Here is a 23,445-nt window from a genome sequence, read left to right as displayed (position 1 = left end):
GCTAGAAGCCAGCTTCCTCCCCTTATGACTAACTCACCCTCCTCAAGGAATGGAGCTTCTGTGGGACGGTTTCTTTGCCCCCGAGGGCTGAGGGCAACCTGTCAGCTTTACTCTCGCTGCAGCGCGTGACCCTCACCACCCTGAGGAGACAGCGTTCCCACCCCAGACCCCGAGTTCTGCAGGTCAGGGCACTGCATCTTCCTCAGGATGGTGTCAGAGCACGGGCCAATGATTTGTACAGTTTCTTGCACACTCACTGGTGGCAGAGACCTCCGCCCTTCCCAGGAGGCTTCTAACAGCGCTCTGTTCTCTTTCAGCACGACCCCCTTAAGATGGACATAGATGACTGCAATGGCCGCTCCTATATGTCCGGTATGCTCTCTCCACATTCTACTTTCTTTTTTTTTTTTTTTTTGCTTTTTGGGTCACACCCGGCGATGCTCAGGGGTTCCTCCTGGCTCTGCGCTCAGGAATCACTCCTGGCAGTGCTCAGGGGACCATGTGGGATGCTGGGAATCGAACCCGGGTCAGCCACGTGCAAGGCAAATGCCCTACCCACTGTGCTATCACTCCAGCCCCCAACCTCTCCACATTCTAATCATGAGGCTGGGAGCAGGGTAGAGAGACTCCAGCCCAGCCCTGACCTCTGAGAGCTCCATCACAGAGGTGACGCTCACGCTTGATGGTGCTGTGTCATGTGCGTTCCGTTTGGTCATCGTCCACTCCCTGACGCATCCCTCTCTCTCCTGGCCCCTTAGAGGAAGGGCAGGGAAGAGGAGGGGCCTACAACAGGAGACTCTGAGAGGGGTTTGGAGTGACTGATGCAGAGAGATGAAGGGAAAATGTCATTTCTCCTCTTGGGCCCTGAGTTTAGTGGCCAGACATGGCAGTTCTGTCCCCACCAGGTAGCGTGGAGCAGGGTTTCAAGATGCCAAAGGCTGCAGGGGCCAGGAGGGTATGTCCGTGAGTGAACTGTGGCAGGGTGATGAGGGGAAGAGAATGATGGGAACGAGCCGGAATTGCAAACACTTGTCGTGCCTTGAGTCATGTGTCTCACCGGCAGTTAGCAGTCACTGTGACGAGGGCGGCGGGAGCCAGTGGGGCCCAGACTGCCAAGAGAAATCAGAAACTCAGATTGTGTTGTCCTGACCAACCCAGGTTCGATCCCCAGCATCCCATCTGGTCCCCCAAGCACCTCTAGGAGTAGATCCTGAGTGCAGAGCCAGGAATAAGCTCTGAGCACCACTGGGGGTGGCCTCCCAAACAAACAACCCCCCAAAAAAATGGTCTCCACTTAAAACAACGCCAGAGGATGTGACCCTGAAAAAGCACATAGAACCTCGCATGTGTGAGGCCCTGAGTTCAAGCAGTTGTCTGATAGTTTATATAGCCTCTGAAACAAAGATACAGAATCCCATTCACATCCCGCCCCCCCCACCCCCCGATCCTTTTCCTCCGTTATAGCATGTTTCGGGTTTTTGTACATGTCAAATACTATGACAGAAGCAGAGAGATCATTGCTTGTAATAAAAATGGCTTTATTAATTTTTTTTTTTTGCTTTTTGGGTCACACCCAGCAATGCACAGGGGTTACTCCTGGCTTTGCACTCAGGAATTACTCCTGACAGTGCTCAGGGGACCATATGGGATGTTGGGATTCGAACCCAGGTTGGCCGCGTGCAAGGCAAATGCCCTACCCGCTATGCTATCGCTCCAGCCCCCTAAAAAAAATGGCTTTATTAATTTAAGAATGGTTTTAGAGATACAAAAATCATCAGGATGCGGGTGGTCTCCTAATTTTAACAAGGTTTAACAGCTTTATCTGGGCATTGGAGCGATAGACAATGGGTAGAACACCTGACTTGTATGGGGGTGATCTGGGCTTGATTCCCCAGCACCCCATATGGTCCTCCAAGCTCACTAGGCGTGATCCCTGAGTGCAGAGTCAGGAGGTAGCCCTGAGCACTGCCACATGTTGCCCAAAAACCAAAACTAAAACAGACAAAAGAGACCAGAATCGGTTTGGGTTTTTTGTTTTTATTTATTTTTTTTGCGGGGGGGGCCATACCTGGTGGTACTGACAGCTACTCTCAGCTCAGTGCTCAGAAGTCCCTCCTGGCAGTGCTCAGGGAGACCTTGCCATGCTGGGGATCAAACCCAGTCCTCCTACGTGCAACGCCTGCACTCCAGCCCATTGAGCCATCCCTGTGGCCCTCACAAGCAACTAAGGTTTGACACGATGAGTATCATTGTAGAAATGACTATTACTTTTTTAGGGGGGTGGGGGGCACACCTAGCAATGCTCAGGGGTTAGTCCTGGCTCTGCACTCAGGAATTACTCTTGGCAGTGCTCGGGGGTTCATATGGGTTGCCGGGAATCACACCTGGATCGACTGCATGCAGTGCAAATGCCCTATCTGCTATACTATCGCTCCAGCTCCTGTAACTTATTTTTCACCCTAGAGTGGGACCAATAGAATTTCGGGAATGTACTAAGGGCTCTGACACACAAGTGAGCATCACTGGCCACACCTGGGGAAGGTGAGGCCATGCCTCACCCCTTTCTCCACTGAGAAAAAATCTATTTGGAATGGGTTCAATATCTGCCACTGTCACTTGATCCAGTGACCAGAGAAACAAGTAGGTTTAACCAAAAGGGATTTTATTGGGTCTTTTTGTTTTGTCTTGTTGTTTTTGTTTGGGGGGGGTGGGCCACACAGGGCCATCTTCAAGCCTTCTGACTCCTGACTCCTCTCTGGGATCCCTCCTGGTGAGGATCTGGGGATCAAACCGGGTATTAGGAATTCAATCCAGGTCGGCCACATGTTGTACTGTATCTCTTCGGTCTTAAAAGGGACTTAATTGAAACTAAAGTCTCCAGCCAATCCTTCGGCCTCCTAAGCAGCCTCTGTTCCTTAAGTCTGTCCAGAAAACTGCTATTGAGCTGAGCTAAACGCAGTCAGGTGAGAGCTGGTCTCCTAACCTAGGGCAGGGGCGGCAAATTAGAAACAGGAAGATGCCGGGAGAAATATCCCCTGGCACTGTTTTCTTTCCTCCCTCGAGGACATTGGGTATCAGTAGGAAACCTTCAGGGGTCTGTAGCTCTGACCCCAGGCCTTCCCCGAGGAAGGACTGGCGTGTCCTTAGTGAGCTGACTCCTCCTCACAGAGGATGGTTTCCAGTGAAAGTCCAGGCCGCCGGGCCCGGAGTGATAGCACAGCGGGTAGGCCTTTGCCTTGCACGTAGCCGACGTGCGTGTGACCCCCGGCATCCCATAGGGTCCCCCGAGCACCGCCAGGAGTATTCCTGAGTGCAGAGCCAGGAATAACTCTGAGCAATGCCAGGTGGGACTGGCATTGGTGTGGCCCTGAGTTCAAGCAGTTGTGGGATTAGTGTGGGATGCCTCGATGTCGGCAGCCGCCTTCGAGTAAGGGGCAACCGAGCAGAGGCCCCGGAAAGTCCCACTGCAAGATGGGGGCCGATGGAGGGTCCTTGCAGGCCTCTGAGGGCCGCTTTGACCCATCTCTCTCGGTGGCAGGAGCGCAGTGGTCAGGGCTGCTGTGGACAGCTCTCCTGGAGCCCCTACAAGGTCGGGACAGCCTTTCTGCCTGGACACAGGAGCCTCCCCTGGCCCGGCCACCTGGTGAGGGGGGGGTCTCTCCTGTTCCCACCCACAGACCCCGGCAGAGGAGCATACATCTTCTCCTGGGGCTCTTTAAAGGTGCAGAGCACTCTCTGGAAGTGGGAGGGGGGGGAGGAGGGGGAGCAGAGTAGGATGAGGGGGGAGCAGGGGGAGTAGGGTGGGAGGGATGAGGGGCTTCAGTCCGCCCCGCCCCTCTCAAGGGCCGAGAAGCAGTTGCTGAGAACTGGCCCCTGTGATTCGGGGACTGAGCAGGGCTGGTCCAGCGCTGGCTGGGCCTGGGAAGTGTTTCAGGAACCTCAGTGGAGAGGCAGCCAGGGGGAGGCAGCCCAAAGTTTCAGGGCCCCGCCCACCCCCAAATTCTTGGAATCAGAAAATCTAGTCTTCCGAAGTAGGTCAGCACGCCAGTGAGCTGCCGCTCTCTGCAAGGGAAGGAGCCGAGAGGCCTTGGACAATCGGGGGCCCGCTGGGGCCCCAGGGGGCTCGGGACAGGAGGGGAGGTGGGGGGGCGGGGGTCCCCTGTATTTTGCCTGAGGTGTGAACGAGGCCCGCAGGCCACAGCGCAGCCTTGGCCGGAGAGCGGCCTGTGCTGGGCCCACTTACTGCGGGGAAGGAGGCAGCTGTCTGTCCCCAGACCGAGGAAGCGACCTCCCCGCGGTGGGGGAGGCGGAGGGCGAGGAGGAGGGGGGGGTGTGGATGGAGTGCCGGACCTTCGTGGGGGAGGGGCCTTGGAGCTGCCCCTGTCCTGGGCCCCTGACCTCTGGGGCCTTGGCGTTCCCAGCTGGCAGAGGATTGGGCCTTTCCTGGGCCCCCTCCCACCTCCCACTCTGCGGCCCATCCATCTCTCTCTCTCTCTCTCTCTCTCTCTCTCTCTCTCTCTCTCTCTCTCTCTCTCTCTCTCATGCACACTCTCTTGTCTCTCTCAGGCATTTGTTGTACAGTTCCTCTTTGTCTGCTGGGCATGAGGGCAGCGGCATCTGCCTCCCCCCTCCCAGGCACGTTCCCCCCCCCCCCAAGTCCTAGCCCTTCACTGGCTTGGGCAAGGGATATTATAGCCTAGCCCCCTCCCCCGCCCCCGCCCCCAACACACAGTCTCTCCGGCCCCCTCCCCAAGCACATTCAAGCGTGCCCTATTCTCCCTCTCTCCCTCCCGCTCTCTCTCCCTCTCTCTCTCCCTCTCCCTCTCTCTCTCTCCCTCTCCCTCACGCACTCTCTCTCTCTCTCTCTCTCTCACACACACACACACACACGCACAGGCACACACATTCACACACACACGCGCAACGCACACACACGTGCGCGCACGCACACACACACACACACACACACACACAGCCCCTGAGCTCTTGCCGCCGCTGCAGCCGTGGGCCCCGCTCACCGAGCCGCTGCCGCCGCCTGCGAAATGACGGCGGTTCCCCTCACTTCCAGGAATCCACGCTTCCTGGAAGGTGAGTGGCTGGGCTCACCCCTGCCTGCCACCCAGACGCAGACATGCACACACCACCCGCACTCCCTCGCCGTTTCCAAGGCGGCGGCCGTGTTCGCACCCCAGGGTCTCACCGGCAAGGGAAGGATAATGTAAGTTCAGGCAGAAGGTGGCTAGTGGAAGGGGGGCGGGGAGGGGGGGCGCTGGGGGTAGGGCGCCAATTCAGTAACAACTCCCGAGCCTGCGGAGAGGGAGAGGATGGGGGTGAGAGAGAGAGAGTGTGTGTGTGAGAGCGGGAGAGAGCGGGGGAGGGGGCGTTCCTCTCTGCACTTGCCGAGGATGGGGAAGGGTGTTTGATGTTGCTAAGCAAAGACGCGACTTGGACACTGGGAGCTCGTGGTGACATCTTGATTAGGCCTTGGGGACAGATGTAGAGCTGCCTCTGGTGAAACGCCGAGACGGGCCTGGGTGGGAATGGGGAATAGAGAGGCTTCAGAGGCACCCAGGCGGCAGATGGACAGGGATGGGGAGAGGGGGACCTCGCCTGCCCCCCCCGCCCCCCCACAATAGGGCTGGGGATGGCGTCTTTCTCTGCTCCCGTGCCCACAGTCAAGACAGGGAGAGCTGTTAGAATGAGGCCCCTTGCAGAGGACCGCCAGGTGCCTAGGGCGCGGGGCGAGGGCCTGGGGTACCCCCTCTCTGAAGGGGCTGAGGAGGGGGCCCCCCCCAGCCAGGAGCCAAGGCTGCGTCCTGTCAAGCCGTGAAGCACCTTCAGCTCCCCCAGCTGGGGCAGGCTCTTGGCTCCTTTCTCTCCCTCCTGCCTCCCTGCCCTTTCCCCGGCCCCCCAGGTCCTCGGTGGGAGGGTAGGAACCTCATGATTGGGGTGCAGCCTGTCGGGGGGCTGACTCTGACCAGGAAAATCTTTCCCCGGCCCCCGAAAGCAGCCTCCATTGGGGATTTCTCATTTGAAATTCCCTCACTGGGGTTGCTGGGACCGAGAGGGGAACAGCTCAACTTCCCAGATCTGACTCTCATCCCCGCTCACCTCCGGGTAGAACTCAAGCTCTCGGCAGCCCCGCCGAGACGCTGGCCCCGGAGGTGAATTCACTTCCGTGGCTTAGCCCCTGGATGGAGACCGGAGCCCGTTTTCCCTCTCACAGTGATGCTGGGGAAGGGATCAGCCGGCTTAGAGGCACCTGCCCTCTCCCAGGTGGGAGCAGGGAGGGCCACAAAGGATGTTTCCCTCTCCACATCCCTCAGTATTCCGGGAAGGATACCTTCCCCCATCTCTCAAGCCCCTGGGCACCCCAGACAACCTCAGCCTCACCAGCCGAGTTCAGCCGTAGGTTTCCCGTAAGCTCATTCATTCCGCAGGGCTTGAGGATTCCGCTCAGGGCCCAGAGCCCTGGTTCTTCCCCCACCCCACACTGCTAACCATCAAGTGGTTTAGGGCAAGTTAGCACTAAACGTGTGAAAAAGGAATGAGAAGATCCCCTTTCAGTCCTTCTAATCACGGGAAACCCTATACTTAATTAAAGGGTTGTTTTTTTTTTTTTTTTTAAGACTGGTGACACATCTCAGCTCCCAACTCTTGAGAGGCACTTGGCGTGTGGGGTTCTGAGTGGGGATAGCTTCCTAAAGGCAACCCTCCGGCTTGTTAAACAGAGCCCCAGCCAGGGGAAATGCAGTTTTCAGACACGAGGCTTTGTCTATAGATGGGGAGCAGATCTGCTCAGGCTTTTATGGGCTAGGATGGGGGGACTGGGGGACTTTTAGGAGAAAAGGGGAACGGGAAATGGTCCCAAAGTCCTGAGTGGTTGTTTTCTTCCCACTGACCAAAGCCGGAGAGGGATCCCTCAGGAGGGTGTGTTCCGGATTTCTTGCCTCAGGCCCAAGACTCCAACCATTTTATAATGGAATCTTTATTTTGTGAAAGTAAGTATGTGCATAGCCGGGGAACTGGGTAAAGCACTAATAGGTGGCCTTTAGGAATGAATTGCAGGGTTTGTCTGTCTGTCTGTCACCCACATGTAGGCCTGTGCACACATCCATGCATGTTCATGTTATGAGACAATGTAAAAAACTCGGAGTGTGTCTATCCCAGGAGGGATAGTCTCTGTGTGCATTTACATACGTGACCTGTGTCTGTTTCTGTGTTTATATGTATCATGTGTTTTATTTCACTTCTACTTTTGGTGGGGTGGAGGGCTTTTCTTTAAAAAAAAAAAAACAAAACTAACATGATTCAGATCGTCGGGTATGTTATCTGATTTTTAAAATCATGTGAAACTCAAAAACCATTGTTACAGAGTAATCTGTCAAGTGTTGAAATGAATATATTGAGAATGAATTGATTATTTTACATCAAGGAAACGCTAGATAGTAAATATATGATTGGAATAGTATCAGATAGGACATTTCCAGAACAGTTGAATTTTTGCTGATTTTAGAAGGTCCCATGGGCCCTCCTCTTCCCCACTGGACCGGTGGCTCTCAGTTGATGGTGTAGGCGGTGGGGAAGGACCTGGGCCCTTCCTGCTTATGACCTGGTTCTAACCACAGCCAGTGTCGCTGCCTTGGTTTAGTAACGTAGCCTCTTTGGTACCTTAGTTTCCTCATCTGCAAAATGGGGATAATATTGGCACCTCGTATGTAAAGGGGTGGATCAATAATTGAATTGATCCCTTCATTGAACGTGCACAGACAGAACGATGCCTGGCACATAAGCACGCGCTTCGTGTTAGCTACTATCGTTATTATTACTATTATTATCATTAGATTCAGGGACAATTCCAGCTGCCCTTCCTGCAGATCCTGACCCTGGCGTTGGGCGCTCCGGAGAGGAACAGTAGGGAAGAACGCCTGTCCTGCTCCGTCTCCCTCCTGAGGCCCCCATGTTCCTCTCCACCCTGGCCCGCCCAGCCCCAGCCCTGCTTCCTGTGGACGTCAGGCAGTGATCTTCCCCTCAGCCTAGATAAAGGTAGGGTGGGCAAGGCCCCGCCACGGAGCTTGCGGAAGCCAGCACCGGGCCCCAGGCGGGCGAGGGCACAAGGTATGGTGCCCAGCTTCCGACATTGCCTCGTCCACGGCGACAAAAAGAATGTGTGTGGCCCGGGACTGAATTGTGATGCCGTCGCACACATGGACAGTCAGTGGCCCCACCTGCGGCTTCAGCTGCCCTCTTGTCTTCTCCCCCAAGGTAGCGGGGACTCGTCTCTGGAGAAGGAGTTCCTTGGGGCCCCAGTGGGGCCTTCGGTGAGCACCCCCAACAGCCAGCACTCTTCTCCCAGCCGCTCGCTCAGCGGTAAGTGCAGCCTCCCCAGCCTCCCACCCACCAGGCGCTCGGCTCTCTGGTGGCCTCTCGCAGCCGTTTCCCCACCGCCGTCTCCCTCCCGTTTCCTGCTGAGCTTCTGCAGCCCCCGGAGGTCAGTGTCCACGGCCTTCCCGGGTGATGAAAGGAGAGCGAACCCGCATCGCCCGAATAGGTCAAGAGGCCCGGGAGCAAGGGCCTGAGGCTGTGGCTTGGCGGCAGGGCCTTTGCCTCGCACCAGTGAGGTCCCGGGTTTGATTCCCAGCGAGTGCAGAGCATGGAGGGGAGGGGTGGGGAGGGCAAGCCAAGAGGCCAGGTGGAGGCTCCAGGGAGAAATTCTGAAGTTGGAGGAGAAAGAGACAGAGGTGCTCGATAGCCAGCGGGAGACCGGAAGCAGCGCTCCGAAGGATGTCCCCGCCGCCCCTGCCACCCTCCTGCCCAGACAGGGTCCCTGGGGCTGCCCCTGGCTGGCCCTAGATCTGTGACATTCTCGAGATGGTTGGAATAGTCAGGAATGTAGGTCAGAGCGAAAGCCAAGGTTTGCTCCTGGATGGCTCCTCCCTCCCCCGAGCCCTTCTCCAGATTTCCATGGCGGGCCTGAGTCCGGCCTCTCGGGCTGGGCACACGCGTCCCCTCCCGCTCTCTCCCTCCCAACCGCGTATCTCTGCTTTTCCTAGAAGCCTTTTCCCGCCACTGTTCCTCGCTGGCTTCCTGCCCGGGGCCAAGCCTGCTGTCTTTCTTTTTTTTTTTTTTTCCTTCTTCTTTTTGGGTCACACCCAGTGATGCACAGGGGTTATTCTGGCTCTGCACTCAGGAATCACTCCTGGCGCTGCTCCAGCCTGTCGCTCTGGCCTCTCTGACGTCTTTCTTAAGGACAACAGAGTGGAGCAAAAGGTTCCCTTTAGCCTCTTCCTCTCCCCAGTGACAGAGGAAAACCTTTTTTGTTTGTTTGTGTGTTGGATCACACCCGGCGATGCTCAGGGGTTCCTCCTGGCTCTGCACTCAGGAATTACCCCTGCTGGTGCTCAGGGGACCATATGGGATGCTGGGAATCGAACCCGGGTCGGCCGTGTGCAAGGCAAACGCCCTCCCCGCTATGCTATCGCTCCAGCCCCGACAGAAGAAAACTTCTATGTAACCCCCCACCTCTCCCGTTTTTCTCCTGGAGACTCTGCCTGGTGAGACAGAAGGAGAAATTGCTCCGGGTCCCAGCAGGTGCCTGGCAGCTCCCAGGAAGCTCAGGGTGTTGGGGCTCTCAAACACAGGAACGTCCCAGGCCCTTGGAGGCTTGCCTTCTGGCCTTGGCCAGTGCCCTCCCGGCCGGGGGTGGGGGCTGGGCGCGGGGGGCAGGGTCCTCCCGCCGTCTGCTGCTCCCCTGAACCCCGACCCGTCCTCCAGCCAACTCCATCAAGGTGGAGATGTACAGCGATGAGGAATCGAGCAGACTGCTGGGGCCGGACGAGCGGCTTCTGGAGAAGGACGACAGCGTCATCGTGGAGGACTCGCTGTCGGAGCCGCTGGGCTACTGTGACGGCAGCGGGCCCGAGCCTCACTCCCCCGGCGGCATCCGGCTCCCCAACGGCAAGCTCAAGTGCGACGTGTGCGGCATGGTCTGCATCGGGCCCAACGTGCTCATGGTGCACAAGCGCAGCCACACCGGTGAGTGGCCGCCCGGGAGAGGCCCCGAGGGCTGAGGGCGGCGAATGCATGTGGGAGCCCCAGGTTCGGTCCCTGGAACTGCACGGTCCCGTGCCCCCAGCCCCCAAGCACTGTTGGGAGTGGCTTCACTCCCCTTACCCCGTAAATTCAAAATAAATTTGAAAAAAAGAAAAGGGAAGGGGCTGGAGTGATAGCACAGCCGGTAGGGCGTTTGCCTTGCACGCGGCCGACCCGGGTTCAATTCCCAGCATCCCATATGGTCCCCTGAACACCGCCAGGGGTAATTCCTGAGTGCAGAGCCAGGAGTGACCCCTGTGCATCGCCAAGCGTGACCCAAAATGCAAAAAAAAAAAAAGGAAAGGAAAGAGGGCATGGCTCAGTGCTTTTTCTTTTCCTTTTTTTTCCCTCTTTTTTTTTTTTTTTTTTTGCTTTTTGGGTCACACCCAGTGATGCTCAGAGTTACTCCTGGCTCTGCACTCAGGAATTACTCCTGGTGGTGCTTGGGGGATCAGATGGGATGCCGGGGATTGAATCCGGGTCGGCCACTTACAAGACCAAAACCCTACCTGCTCCAGCCCAGCTCTGCATGTTTTCGAGTGAATGGCGCGGCCGGGGGCAGGGGGTCGGGGTGGGGGGGAGGCAGGAAGAGAATTTGAACTCATTCTTCACCATTCTTCATGGCTCTCTCCTCTCCTCAGCTGCAGTCATGAAGAAAAGCTGATGTTTTTCTTTCTTTTTTTTGTTTTTGTTTTTGTTTTCTGGCCACACCGGGCAGTGCCCAGGGCTCTCAGCCCTTGGCTCAGGGGACCATACGGGGTGCCAGGGATGGAACCAGCTGTGTGCGAGGCAGTTGCCTTCCCCCCGTACCGTCTCCGAGGCCGGAGCTGATGTTCTTCTCAGGAGATGAGGCGGGGAAGGTGTTTCTGCCTCCAGAGGGATCCTGCCGGCCAGCCGGAGCGGGACTTCTCGAGACGGTTCCCGAGAGTTCTGGGCCCTCCCGTCTCCTGATCGCAGACAAACAGAAACCGCACTCCCGTCTGCCTACGCAGGCTTTGGGCTTGCGGGGCATCAGGCTGGGGTGGGGGAACAATCTTTTGGACTCTTTGTCCCCAGCCAGGTGTCCTTGCCGCATACGCCACACACCCCTGAGTCACGCCGTCTCAGGCAAGATTGTTCCCAAACAACTTTTTTTTTCTTTTTTTTTGCTTTTTGGGTCACACCCAGCGATGCATAGGGGTTACTCCTGGCTCATGCACTCAGGAATTACTCTTGGCAGTGCTCGGGGGACCCTATGGGATGCTGGGAATCGAACCCGGGTCAGCCGCATGCAAGGCAAACGCCCTACCCACTATGCTATTGCTCCAGCCCCCTCCCTCAAACAACTTTCCAAAGCCGGACTTACACGTGTGGCCTGGCCCTGCAGTGGCCAGACGTGTTCTGAGCAACAGGGTCTGGTGGGAGCCGGGGGGCGGCTGGCCCGCGGGGCCCTGGGCGATGCTCACCGCGAGTTTTCCGGGCCGCCCCTTCGCTTGCAGGCGAGAGGCCCTTCCACTGCAACCAGTGCGGCGCCTCCTTCACCCAGAAGGGGAACCTCCTGCGCCACATCAAGCTGCACTCGGGGGAGAAGCCCTTCAAATGCCCCTTCTGCAACTACGCCTGCCGCCGGCGGGACGCACTCACCGGCCACCTCCGCACACACTCCGGTCAGTGACTGTCCCCCGTGAGAGGTGGGGCTGGACACCCCCCACCCCCTGCCCCCACCTCATGCCCGCTGGAGAGAGCTTGGGGGGGCCGCTCCGTTCTCTCCTGGGTCACCCGGGGAGGAGGGCAGGACTCCTTATGGGCGTGGGGCGGCCGGGAGGGGGGTCTCTGACCTGCCCCTGCCACACTCAGACAAGGAACAGCCCCCCATCTCCCGCGTGACTTTATTCGATGCGGTTCATCCCAGAGCCACCTGTGCCCCGTCACACCCCACTTCTGAGTGAGGGGTGTCGGGGGTGGCCCTGCTTCTGCCCCCCCCTCCCCGTTTGCCCCAGCCCTGGGCCCTGCCACCTTCTTCCCCTCTGCTCGCCACACATTCAGGAGGCCCCAGCACTTGTTTTTCTGTCCTCCCCTGGACTTCCTGCTGGGTCCTCTAAATGTCCACGGCGCCCCCAAACTTGGCGCAGGAAAGCCTTGGGCTCCAGGTCAGCAGGGCTGGTCTCCTTCTATGTGAGCCCCGAGGGTACCCAGAGGCCGTTTGTTCAGGACAGCACCTGGCGCAGGGCTAAAGGGGTTTCCTGGCCCTGCCGAGGCTGCCTGAGCGACCTGTTGAAATCCACCGGCCCAACAGCACCTTGGAAATGTTTGAGTAGGCTAAGTTGTGAGCGCGGACTTGGGGAAGGGCCAGGAGCTGAGCTGGCAGGAAGGAGGGAGCTCGGGCTTGGACCAGGCTGGAAAGGGGCAGAGGGGAGCGATTAGGAGGATCTGTCCTTGGAAAGCTTCCTCGCTGTTTTTTCTTTCCCCGAACTTGCCTGAGCTGGGATTTAAAGGGACAGAGCAGGGCTGGGGCAGGGGCACACGCAAGTGTCTGTCTGTGAGGCCCTGAGATTGACCCCTAGCACCGCACAGCCCCTGGAGGAAGACCAGGTGTGGCCCTGGGGACCCCAAGCACCCCACCTTTGGGCCCAAGCATTGAAATCTCCCAGACCCATGTTACCAGGTGGAGCCTCATGGGAGTTGGCCTGACACCCCTCCCCCACACACCACCACCAGCGCCATGGGTGGGGACCCTATATATAAAAATAAATGAGCAAATAAAAGCTGAGCACTGTCGGCTCACGATGCTCTCACGGTCACATAGCCTTTCTATGCAAATGCAGAATGTCCCCCTCATTCAGCTGAGCCAATCATTCAATCAAACCATAAAGGTGACTCAGATATGTTCCCTGTTATGCAGGACATTGTTCCATAGAGGAAATAATGTACACAAATAAAAAAATAAAATGAGGGGACAGAGCAATCACCCCACCACCCTCTGCTGCTTTCAGCCATCTGCCTCTGCTGAGTGCAAAGCAAGCCTCCTACCTGCTGGGCTATCTCCCAGGTCCGGTGGGTAGATTTGGGATGTTGTTCTGTAGATTATTAGGGACAGAAGCAGACAGGTACACTGCTGGGTTCCGTCTCTGTAAGGTACTCTCTGCTACACCCCACACTGTAAGAAAAAAGAGGCTCCAGATACCCTGATATCGCCCACTTCTCAACTTGAGGTGCATAATTCCTTTCTTTCACTTCACGAGTCTTTCTCTTCTTGCTCAGAGTTCCTAAATAAAACGATTTTACATCAGGGCCAGAGTGATGGTACAGCAGGTAGGCACTTGCCTTGCACACGGACAGCTCAGGTTCAGTACGCAGCACCCCATATGGTTCCCCCACTATCGCTAGTGCAGGTCCATGAAGAGAGCCGGGAGTAAGCCCTGAGTACCACTGGGTGTGGTCCCAAAACAAATAAACAAAAATCGAACTGTTTCACTTCAGGGACCAGAGACAGTGCAATGAACTGAGCCCGTGCTTGCATACCAGAGACCTGGGGTTGATCCCCAAAGTCACATGCCACATGGTGCCCTGTAATCTGCCAAAAGAGACCATCCCCAAACATAGTGTGACCAAAAACAGAGAGAGGGGGGGGCGGGGAAGAAGTTTTTAGACTGAGATAATACAGTGGTTAGTGCACTTGCCTTGCATGTGACTGACCTGGTATTAATCCCAGCACCACATAAGTTTCCCCAAGAACCTCTAGGAGTGGGGATGGAGCAACAGAACAGCAGATAAGGTGCCTCTCTTGCATGCGGCTGATCCGGGTTCTATCCCCAGCATCCCATACGGTCCCTTGAGCACTGTCAGGAGTGATTCCTGAGTGCAGAGCCAGGAGTAACCCCTGAGCACTGCCAGGTATGTTCCCCCCACCCCCACCAATAAAAGAACTTCTAGGAGTGATCCCTGAGCACAGAGACAGGATACAAGACGAAGCCCTGAGCATCACCAGGTGTACCCCCCCAAAATAATATAAATAAAAGGGGTTTCTCAAGGCCAGAGAGATAGTGCAGTGGGTAAGGCAGTTGTCATGCATTCAACCAACCCAAATTTGGTTTCCAACGTCCCATATCATCCCCCAAACCCTACCAGGAATGATTCCTGTGCACAGAGCCAGGAGTACGCCTTGAGCATCACTAGGTGTGGACAAAAAAAAAAGTTTCTCTCTAAATATTAAACTGTTCCCCTGAGAATCTTAGGATCATGGGTGGATGGAGACGCTGGTGTTTATCTCCTCTGCTAAGTCCTAGAGTCTCCAGAACAAGAGCAAAGAAGTGAGGTGTGTGGGAGTCATCCCCAGCCTCCGGGAGGCCCTCCCTCCCTCCTACCTGATCAGCAGTACCAGGAGACACCAAGTAAAATGGACATCACCTTGTTTCTCCTCTTGCAAATATCTTAAAAAAGTGGCCTTTAAAAGACTGTTGAGTGCTGGAGTAACAGTACAGTGGGTAGGGCGCTTGTCACATGTAGACGACCTGGGCTCAATCCCTGGCATCTGATATAGTCCCCCAAGCCCACTGGTAGTGATCTCTGAATGTAGGGCCAGGAATAGGTCCCGAGCACTTGCAGGTATGGCCCCAAAAACCAGAAGTATAAAAGAAAATTTGTCGACCTGAATTTTTAGTACTCATTTTTCTTCAGTAAAAAACAAATCTTCAGGGGCTGGAGCAATAGCACAGCGGGGAGGGTGTTTGCCTTGCATGTGGCCAACCCAGGATTGATTCCCAGCATCCCATATGGTCCCCTGAGCTCCACCAGGAGTAATTCCTGACTGCAGAGCCAGGAGTAACCCCTGTGCATCACTGGGTGTGACCCAAAAAGCAAAAAAAATTTTTAATTGAAAAAAATTCTTCAGGGGCTGGAGTGATAGTACAGCAGGTGGGGTGTTTGCCTTGCACGTGGCCAACCCAAGTTCGATTCCCAGCATCCCATATGGTCCCTCGAGCACCACCAGAAGTAATTCCTGAGTGCAGAGCCACGAGTAACCCCTGAGCATTGCCGGGAGTGACCCAAAAAGAAAAAAGAAAAAAAATCTTCAGATGCTGGGCTGGAGCGATAGCACAGCGGGTGGGGAGTTTGCCTTGCACGCGGCTGACCCGGGTTCTAATCCCAGCATCCCATATGGTCCCCTGAGCACCGCCAGGGGTAATTCCTGAGTGAAGAGCCAGGAGTAACCCCTGTGCATTGCCGGGTGTGACCCAAAAACCAAAAAAAAAAAAAAATCTTCAGATGCTGTCCTTTATTTGTAAAGTGTCACCAAGGCCAGATGTCAGTCTTTCTTTGCGTGTTGGAGAACCTGGATTTCATCTCTGTTAAATACCAGACAAATTGGTGCTCTCTTCTTTTTCACTTCTTTTGCTCTTCAGTGCTTTTTCTCCTCTGTTCTTTTATTCATTTTTTTTTTTTTAGAATCTCTCTTGTCAGTGATGGTTTTTCTGGGGACTCTCTCGGTATCACATTGTAGAGACAGAAAGAAAAATAAGTAGAAAAACTAGAATGGGGATGGAGGTAAAAATACAAGTAAATATCAGTGCAAACGGCCCCTCCTCGCACTAACAGATCTAAGGGTTCTTGTTTCTGTCACCCCAGACCAGCAGTTTCCCCTAAACCAAAACAGGTAGTTCATAAGCACAAAAATCCCCTTGTCTGATAAACAGCACCGCTCCCCGCCTGCCACATGGAAAGGTTAAACCACAGGCTGGGCCCCAGCCTCTGAGATCCCGGGGAGGGGCGGCAGCCTATTGATCCCCTCCCAAGCCCCTGGGTCAGGAGCCAGAGAGAGCGTACAGATGCTAAGACACTCACCTTGCACGTGGCCAACCAGGGTTCAATCCCCTGCACCACTGTGAACTCTCTGATCCTTGCCAGAAGTGATCCCTGACCTCAAAGCCCGGAGTAAGTCCAGAACATCACTGGATGTGACCCAAAACACACACAAAAAAAACCTTTTAAAGTCCTTGGGTCCAGGGTCAGAGCTATGGTACAGCTAGGAGGGCTTTTTGCCTTGCACAAGGTCAACCTGGGTTTGATCCCCGGCATCCCGTATGGTCCCGTGAGCACCGCCAGGAGTAATTCCTGAGTGAAGACCCAGGAGCAACCCCTGAGCATCACCCAGTGTGACCCCCAAAAAATTAAAGTTCCTGGGGTGACTCCCACAAAATGAAATTAAAGTCCCTGGGTCCTCCTTTCTTTTTAGCAGCAATTTGGACATTTTCTTTTTCGTGGTTTTTGGGTCACACCCAGTAATGCACAGGAGTTACTCCTGGCTCTGCACTCAGGAATCACTCCTGGCGGTGCTCGGGGGACCCCATGGGATGCTGGGAATCAAACCCGGGCCGGCCGTGTGCAAGGCAAACGCCCTACCTGCTGTGCTATCGCTCCAAGCCCCCAACTTGGACATCTTGAGACCCACTAGTAGTCCGAGGCTAAATGCTCCGGATCCCTTCTTGCCACACTTAGAACAGGCTTCGTGGTCTTGCCATGCTCAGGCTGGTGCTGGGGAAGGAGAGCCACGCACAGGAATGCAGCCGCGCGCCAACCTGCCCATCCACACGGCGGCACCATACAGCTGCTCCCGGGTGATTCCGTAGACCTGGGCGCAGGCGCTATAACCGTGGTGTGATTTTTCTCCCCTCTCCTCTCGCCTGCAGTCTCCTCTCCCACGGTGGGCAAGCCCTACAAGTGTAACTACTGCGGCCGGAGCTACAAACAGCAGAGCACCCTGGAGGAGCACAAGGAGCGGTGCCACAACTACCTGCAGAGTCTCAGCACTGAAGCCCAAGCCATGGCTGGTCAGCCAGGTGGGGCTGGAGGCGGGACTGTGGGAGTCGGGAGGCTGAGGGCGAGACCGGGGCTGTCCAGCACCTGCCCCCGCTGAAAGGGTGAAGTCTGTGGAAAGGGCCCAGGTGCCCCAGGAAGTCGGCCAGCACCCTCAGTGGGCGTGGAGCCCCAGAGTAGGTGCGGCAGGGAGATCCCGAGACCGGGAAGAATGTGATCGATATCCTCAGTCAAAAAGAAGGGCGGGTCAAGGCTGGAGCGATAGCACAGCGGGGAGGGTGTTTGCCTTGCACGCGACCGACCCGGGTTCGATTCCCAGAATCCCATAGGGTCCCCTGAACACCGCCAGGGGTAATTCCTGAGCGCAGAGCCAGGAGTAACCCCTGTGCATTGCCAGGTGTGACCCAAAAAGAAAAAAAAAAAAGAAGGGCGGGATCTGGAGTGACAGTACAGCAGATAGGGCATTTGCTTAGATCTGATCCCCAGCATCCGGTATGACCCCGAGCCCTTCCAGGAGGATCCCTGAGCACAGAGCCAGAAGTAGGCTCTGAATACCACTGGGTGTGGCACCCCACACACACAAATAAAGGGAGGCTGGGGGGCTGGAGCAATAGCACAGCGGGTAGGACGTTTGCCTTGCACGAGGCCGACCCAGGTTCGATTCACAGCAGGAGTAACCCCTGTGCATCGCCAGGTGTGACCCAAAAAGAAAAAAAAAATGAGGCTGGAATGATAGTACACTTGCCTTGCATGTAGCTGATCTGGGTTGGACCTCTGGTACCACCTCTGGTTCAGGAGCACAACTGGGTGTAGACCCAAAACAAGGAAAAAGAAGAAGTACACAACCAAGGATGAGATGGATACAGTTTGGGGCCAGAGTGATAGTACAGATAGAGTTGTACTTTGCCAGCATCCCATAAGGGTTCCCTGAGTCCCGCCAGGAGAGATTCCTGAGCACAGAGCCCGGAGTCACCCCTGAGTATCACCAGGTGTGGCCCCAAACAAACAAAAATGGATCTAGTATGTCCTGATGTCATGATCAGAAATGTGGGTTGGATGAGTTCCGTTTTCCCAGGCCCTGGCCCTGGCCATCCTGGGCGGCTGACCTGCTGGCCTGTGGCTGCTCCTGCTCAGCTGCTGCTCCCTGTCCCCACCCCCCGCCCTCCCACCAGGTGACGAGATCCGAGATCTGGAGATGGTGCCAGACTCCATGCTGCACTCGGCCTCTGAGCGGCCAACGTTCATCGACCGTCTGACCAACAGCCTGACCAAGCGCAAGCGAACCACCCCTCAGAAGTTTGTAGGTAAGAGCGCAGGGGGAGGCGCCGGAGAGCTGGTCCAGCGGGCTGGGCGCCTGCCCTGCATGTGGCTGACCCCTTAGTCCCCCTGGGCACCACAGGAGTCATTCCTGACTGCACTGCCCAGAGGAAGCCCTGAGCTGAGCACTACAGGGTGTGTCGCCACACCCCCTCCACCCCCAGAACCCCTTATAAAAAAGAGTCCCGGGGGCTGGAGCAATAGCACAGAGGGTAGGGCATTTGCCTTGCACACGGCCAACCCGGGTTCGATTCCCAACATCCCATATGGTCCCCTGAGCACCTCCAGGAGTAATTCCTGAGTGCAGAGCAAAAAAAAAAAAAGAGTCCAGTTTTAAAGGAGATGTCCCTCACCTAATGAGCTCTGGAGAGCTGGGCGAAGGAGGGCGCGGTGGTGGTAAGCCGTCTGCAGGGTGAGCAGTGCTACAGCGGGTAGGGCGCTTGCTGCCCACTTGCTTTGCATGAGCCCAACCCGGGTTCAATCCCCAGCATCTCATATGGTGCCCTGAGCACCGCCAGGAGTGATTCCTGAGTGCAGAGCCAGGAGTAACCCCTGAGCATCACTGAGGGGTAGCCCCCCACCCACACCCACCCACACACACAAATCCCAGAATTTCTCCACAGAATGAGAAGGGTTGGGAGACTGTTCCCTCAGATGGATGGTTTGAGGGGTGACTGGCGGAGGAGATGAGGGTCTCGGGCTCTCCTGGTCCCCCCATCTGCCCTAGTTCTCTTGGAGATTTCTAGCAAGTGATGGAGTGAAGCTAGTGGGCTGAGATTGGAGTAGGAACGGCGGGCTGAGAGTGCGTCCTCTGAGACCACGGTCCAGAGCCCGGGCAGAGGGTAGTGGTGGGCCTCACAGCCGTGCCCCGTGGGCCCTCCCGGCCGGCCGCGCTGAGGGCCGCTCTCCGCAGGTGAGAAGCAGATGCGCTTCAGCCTCTCGGACCTGCCCTACGACGTGAACTCGGGCGGCTACGAGAAGGACGTGGAGCTGGTGACGCACCACAGCCTGGAGCCGGGCTTCGGGGGCTCCCTGGCCTTTGTGGGCGCCGAGCACCTGCGGCCCCTCCGCCTCCCGCCCGCCAACTGCATCTCCGAGCTCACGCCCGTCATCAGCTCCGTCTACACCCAGATGCAGCCCCTCCCCGGCCGCCTGGAGCTCCCGGGGTCCCGCGAGGCCGGCGAGGGCCCCGAGGACCTGGCCGACGGCGGGCCCCTCCTCTACCGCGCCCGGGGCCCCCTCGCCGACCCGGGCGCCTCGCCCAGCAACGGCTGCCAGGACTCCACGGACACCGAGAGCAACCACGAAGACCGCGTCGGGGGGGTGGTCTCCCTCCCTCAGGGCCCCCCGCCGCAGCCCCCGCCCGCCATCGTGGGGGGCCGGCCCAGCCCCGCCTACGCCAAAGAGGACCCCAAGCCGCAGGAGGGGCTGCTGCGGGGCACCCCGGGGCCGGCCAAGGAGGCGCTGCGGGTGGTGGGCGAGAGCGGCGAGCCCGTGAAGGCCTTCAAGTGCGAGCACTGCCGCATCCTCTTCCTGGACCACGTCATGTTCACCATCCACATGGGCTGCCACGGCTTCCGGGACCCCTTCGAGTGCAACATCTGCGGCTACCACAGCCAGGACCGCTACGAGTTCTCGTCCCACATCGTCCGCGGGGAGCACAAGGTGGGCTAGCGGCGCCCTCCCCGGCCCGTGCCCCCCCACCCCCCGTGTCTCACCCCTGCCCGCCGCCCCCACCTCTCGCCCGGCCCCCCCCCCCCTCGCCTCTTCCCTCCCCTCCCTGATGAGTTCAGTGTTGTGGTGAAACCGTCCGTCTTTTGGGCTCGGGTTTCTCCACGGGTTTCTTTTCTCCTCTCACCCCAGGGTATCACTGAGTTATTTATTAATATAGTTAGCTGATTGTCTTTTTTTTTTTAACTTATACATGTCACGTGCCCGCCTTCAGTCCCCGTCACTTCCGGCCTCATTTTTCTCCCTCCCCCCCCCCCCCCCCCCCCCGACTCAGCCGTCTCCACCACCCCAGGGGTGGGAAGCGCGTCTCAGGCCTGGGAGACCCTCGAGCTCCTCCTCGCTCCCAGGCCTCGCCTCTGGCCCCCGCGGCCCCCTCAGGCCGCCCCTCGGCTCTGGGGCGCTAAGTCTCCTCGGACCCTTGGCCTGGTGCCCCCGTACCTCTTGTGCCCTCACTGCGGGCAGCTTGCACTGTTCTTGACCGAAGGAAGAATTCCCTCCCGGGGAAGCAGGACGGGGCTGAAGAAACCTCTCCCTTGGGCACCGCGGGGCTGAGGGTCCCAGCACGTCCCCCTGCAGTGCGAGCCCCCCAGAGCCCACCTTCGGGATCTCCCTCTAGGATGTGGCGGGTCTGTCCCCCCCCCCGCCCCCTGCCCGCGCCCGACCCTGCTCTCCTCAGCGTCAGCCTGCCAGTCCGCTCAGTGGGGGCCCCTCCCCCCCGGAGGGCCCCAACTTCTAGTCTCAGGGGCCAGCGCCGGGACCGCGCACCCTCCATGTGACGTGCCGAGGTACCTCACCGGGGGCGCGGGGCGGGCGGCCCTGCGCCCCCCCACCCGCCACACGCCGTCCCGGCTCTCAGGGGCTCCACAGTGCCCACCCTCCGAGAAACCAGCGGGGTGCTGCCAGTGACCAGGGGGCGCGCCCCCTCCGTCATGCTGCCTTCTTCCTCTCCCGGCCCCCAAGCAGGATTCGCCCTCACTCCCAGCCTGGGGGGGGCCCTGATCCTAGGAGCAGCGGGCGGGAGGAAAGGGGGGTCTCCTTTCTCTCTCCTAGTCTTCAATAGAACCAAAAATTCCCCCAGGGCGTGGGAGGCCCAGTAACCCCCCAACACACACCCCCGTTTCGTCCTTGTTCCAGCAGGAACGGGATGGGCACAGCCGGGCGGCAGGGGGGGGCGCCTCCTGGCCGCCGCGGAGACCCCGGGTCTGGGTCCGGGAGATGAGAAGGGGCAGGAGGAGGCCCGCGGGGAGAGAGCCCCCCGCCTGGCCGCAGCCATCCCACGCTCCGCTCCCTCGAGATTCAAACCAAAGGCTGTTTTTCTATATTTAAAGAAAAAAAAAAACCAGAAAGTAAAAACCAAACACAACACCTCAACAAGTTTTAACACTTGGTCCTCCTCTCTCTCTCCTCTCTCCTCTCTCCTTTTCCCTCTCTCTCATCTCTCTCTCCACATGCCCTGTCCTTACTGGCTCTTCTGCCTCCTGCTTTTCTTACTCCCTGTCAGGGATAATCTGGGGGGGTGCTAAAGGGTTGGGTAAGGAGCAGACCCTGGACTTGGGGCTCTTAAGGGCTCGGAGAAGAGCCTAACCCTCAGATGGGAAGGGAGACCCCCAGATAATTCTCTTCTCCCTCCTCTTTCTCCTCCCCCGGACTCAGTCTCCCCAAGAGAACCAGATTGCCAGGGAGGGCTTTGACCATCCTTCCTCCTTGGCAGCGGAGCAATAAATAGTTGCTGCCCAGGTCACAGAATGGGGCGGTGGGGGGGGGGGCGTTGCTCAGAGGAGTGGGGTCTCTGCAGAAGGGGCGTCTTCTCCACAGCCCCTTGGGGAACTGGCTGTTTCAGGATGGCAGCAGAGCTGAGACTACTTGGGGCTCTCCTCAACCGTCCTGGCGACCGAGCCCCTTCCGTTAGCCCCACACACACCCCCCCCCCCCGCCCCCGCCACCTTTTCTGCACTGCTATGTTATTTAGCGACACCTCATAAGGACTAGTCCTTTCTGGGGTATCAGAGCCTTAGGATGCCCCCGCCCCCGTCAACTCTGGCACCTGTGACCTCCTAGAACATGAAGGACCCCGCTCTGAGGCTATTCTCCGAGCCGGTGAGAGCAGAGACTGGAAGGGCAAGATCAGGTGCTAAGGAGAGAGCCCCGCCGCCTCTCTCCGGACCATCACTGCACTTTAACCAGGGTTTTAGGTACAAAATCCTCCTTCCCAGAGCCCTCAGCTCTGGGGGCCTCAAACAGCCTCAGCTCTTTCCCAGCTCCTTTTGCAGAAAAAAAAAAATGTAAAGGAAAAAAATACATCGAAACCCACATGGAGAAAAGAGGTGTTTTCCTTTTATATTGATATTCAAAATCCGCACCACACACAAAACATTTCTAAATAGACACTTTTCCAGACCTTTTGGTTTGTTTTGTTTTGTTTTGTTTTTTCTGAGTCAGCGTCCAAGCTGCGGATGGGATTTTATAATACTTCTGGCAGCTTCTTTCCTTGTGTACATAATATATATATTATATATATTTTTAATCAGAAGTTATGAAGAACAAAAAGACAAAAAAATAAAAACACAGAAGCAAGTGCAATACCACCTCTCTTCTCTGCCAGGGTTTCGTTCGGCGCCTAAGCTTGGTATCTCTTGGATTCTGCCCCCTCCCCCCCTCCCCCCCTTCCTCTGGGCCCCCCCACCCCGTACCCTTTTTTTTAAAAAGAGTTTTTCTCCTTTCCCAAAGAGGAGTTAAACTAGCTTTTGAGAATTATTGCAAAGCATTTTGTATATGTAAAATATTGTAAGTAAATATTTGTGTAACGGAGATATACTACTGTAAGTTTTGTACTGTACTGGCTGAAGGTCTGTTATAAATAAACATGAGTAATTTAACACCACTGCTGGATTCCCCCGACTTCCTTCGCCTTGTTTATCAAGGAAGGGCTGGGGTTGGAGGGGGGGGGCGGGGGGGAGCAGGGGTGGTGTTGCAGCGCATGACACCAAACAGACTTTTGTTTTGTATTTTGGCCACACACACACACCAGCAGTGCTTAGCGGCTACTCCCAGTCCTGCGCCTGGAGGTCACCTCTGCCTGTGCTCAGTCAGTGGTTCCCCTGGTGCCAGGGCCACTGCCTGTTGAGCTCTCTGGCCTGGACTTTTTTTTTTTTAATTTTATTTAAACACCGTGATTTGCAAAGTTGTTCACAATACAGTTGTTTCAGGTATTTGATATTTCAACGCCAATCCCACCACCAACGTGTGTTTACCTCCAGTGGTGTTCCTAGATTTCCCCGCCCCCCTGCTTCCTTAGCAGGCTCTAATTTGCTTTATATTGCTTATTACAACATACATCCTGTAATGATGTCGTTAAGTCACAGCCTGAGGATTCACTGAGCTGTTAGGTGCAAGCTGGGTGCAGGCTGTGCCTTTTTTGTTGTTTGCTTTTTGGGTTCACACCGGGCAATGCTCAGGGGTTACTCCTGGCAGTGCTCAGGGGACCATGTGGAATGCCGGGGAATTGAACCTGGG

The 23,445-nt window shown here is 56.8% G+C and overlaps 1 protein-coding gene across 5 annotated transcripts in view; it reads left to right on the top strand.

Moving 5' to 3' along the window:
• Window positions 1–22,803, top strand: part of IKZF4 (IKAROS family zinc finger 4) — a 37,440-nt gene extending 14,637 nt beyond the window's left edge. Inside the window, exons 2-9 of one of the 5 annotated variants that reach the window (XM_055128801.1) lie at window positions 318–372; window positions 6,908–7,001; window positions 8,266–8,370; window positions 9,775–10,035; window positions 11,571–11,738; window positions 16,758–16,907; window positions 18,057–18,188; window positions 19,115–22,803. In XM_055128801.1, the coding sequence (XP_054984776.1) occupies window positions 343–372; window positions 6,908–7,001; window positions 8,266–8,370; window positions 9,775–10,035; window positions 11,571–11,738; window positions 16,758–16,907; window positions 18,057–18,188; window positions 19,115–19,875 (1,701 nt within the window). In that variant the 5' untranslated portion in view covers window positions 318–342 and the 3' untranslated portion in view covers window positions 19,876–22,803. Of the gene's footprint in view, window positions 1–317; window positions 373–4,861; window positions 5,219–6,907; window positions 7,002–7,912; window positions 8,047–8,265; window positions 8,371–9,774; window positions 10,036–11,570; window positions 11,739–16,757; window positions 16,908–18,056; window positions 18,189–19,114 lie in introns of those variants that run through there. The other 4 variants (XM_004601596.2, XM_055128802.1, XM_055128803.1 and 1 more) reach the window with 4 other exon arrangements.
• Window positions 22,804–23,445: the final 642 nt, after the last annotated feature.

Source organism: Sorex araneus, chromosome 2 (genome assembly GCF_027595985.1).
Source record: "Sorex araneus isolate mSorAra2 chromosome 2, mSorAra2.pri, whole genome shotgun sequence".
Lineage (NCBI taxonomy): Eukaryota > Metazoa > Chordata > Mammalia > Eulipotyphla > Soricidae > Sorex > Sorex araneus.
The sequence above is the reverse complement of the archived record's forward strand: the minus strand, read 5'-3'. Positions and strand labels throughout refer to the sequence as shown.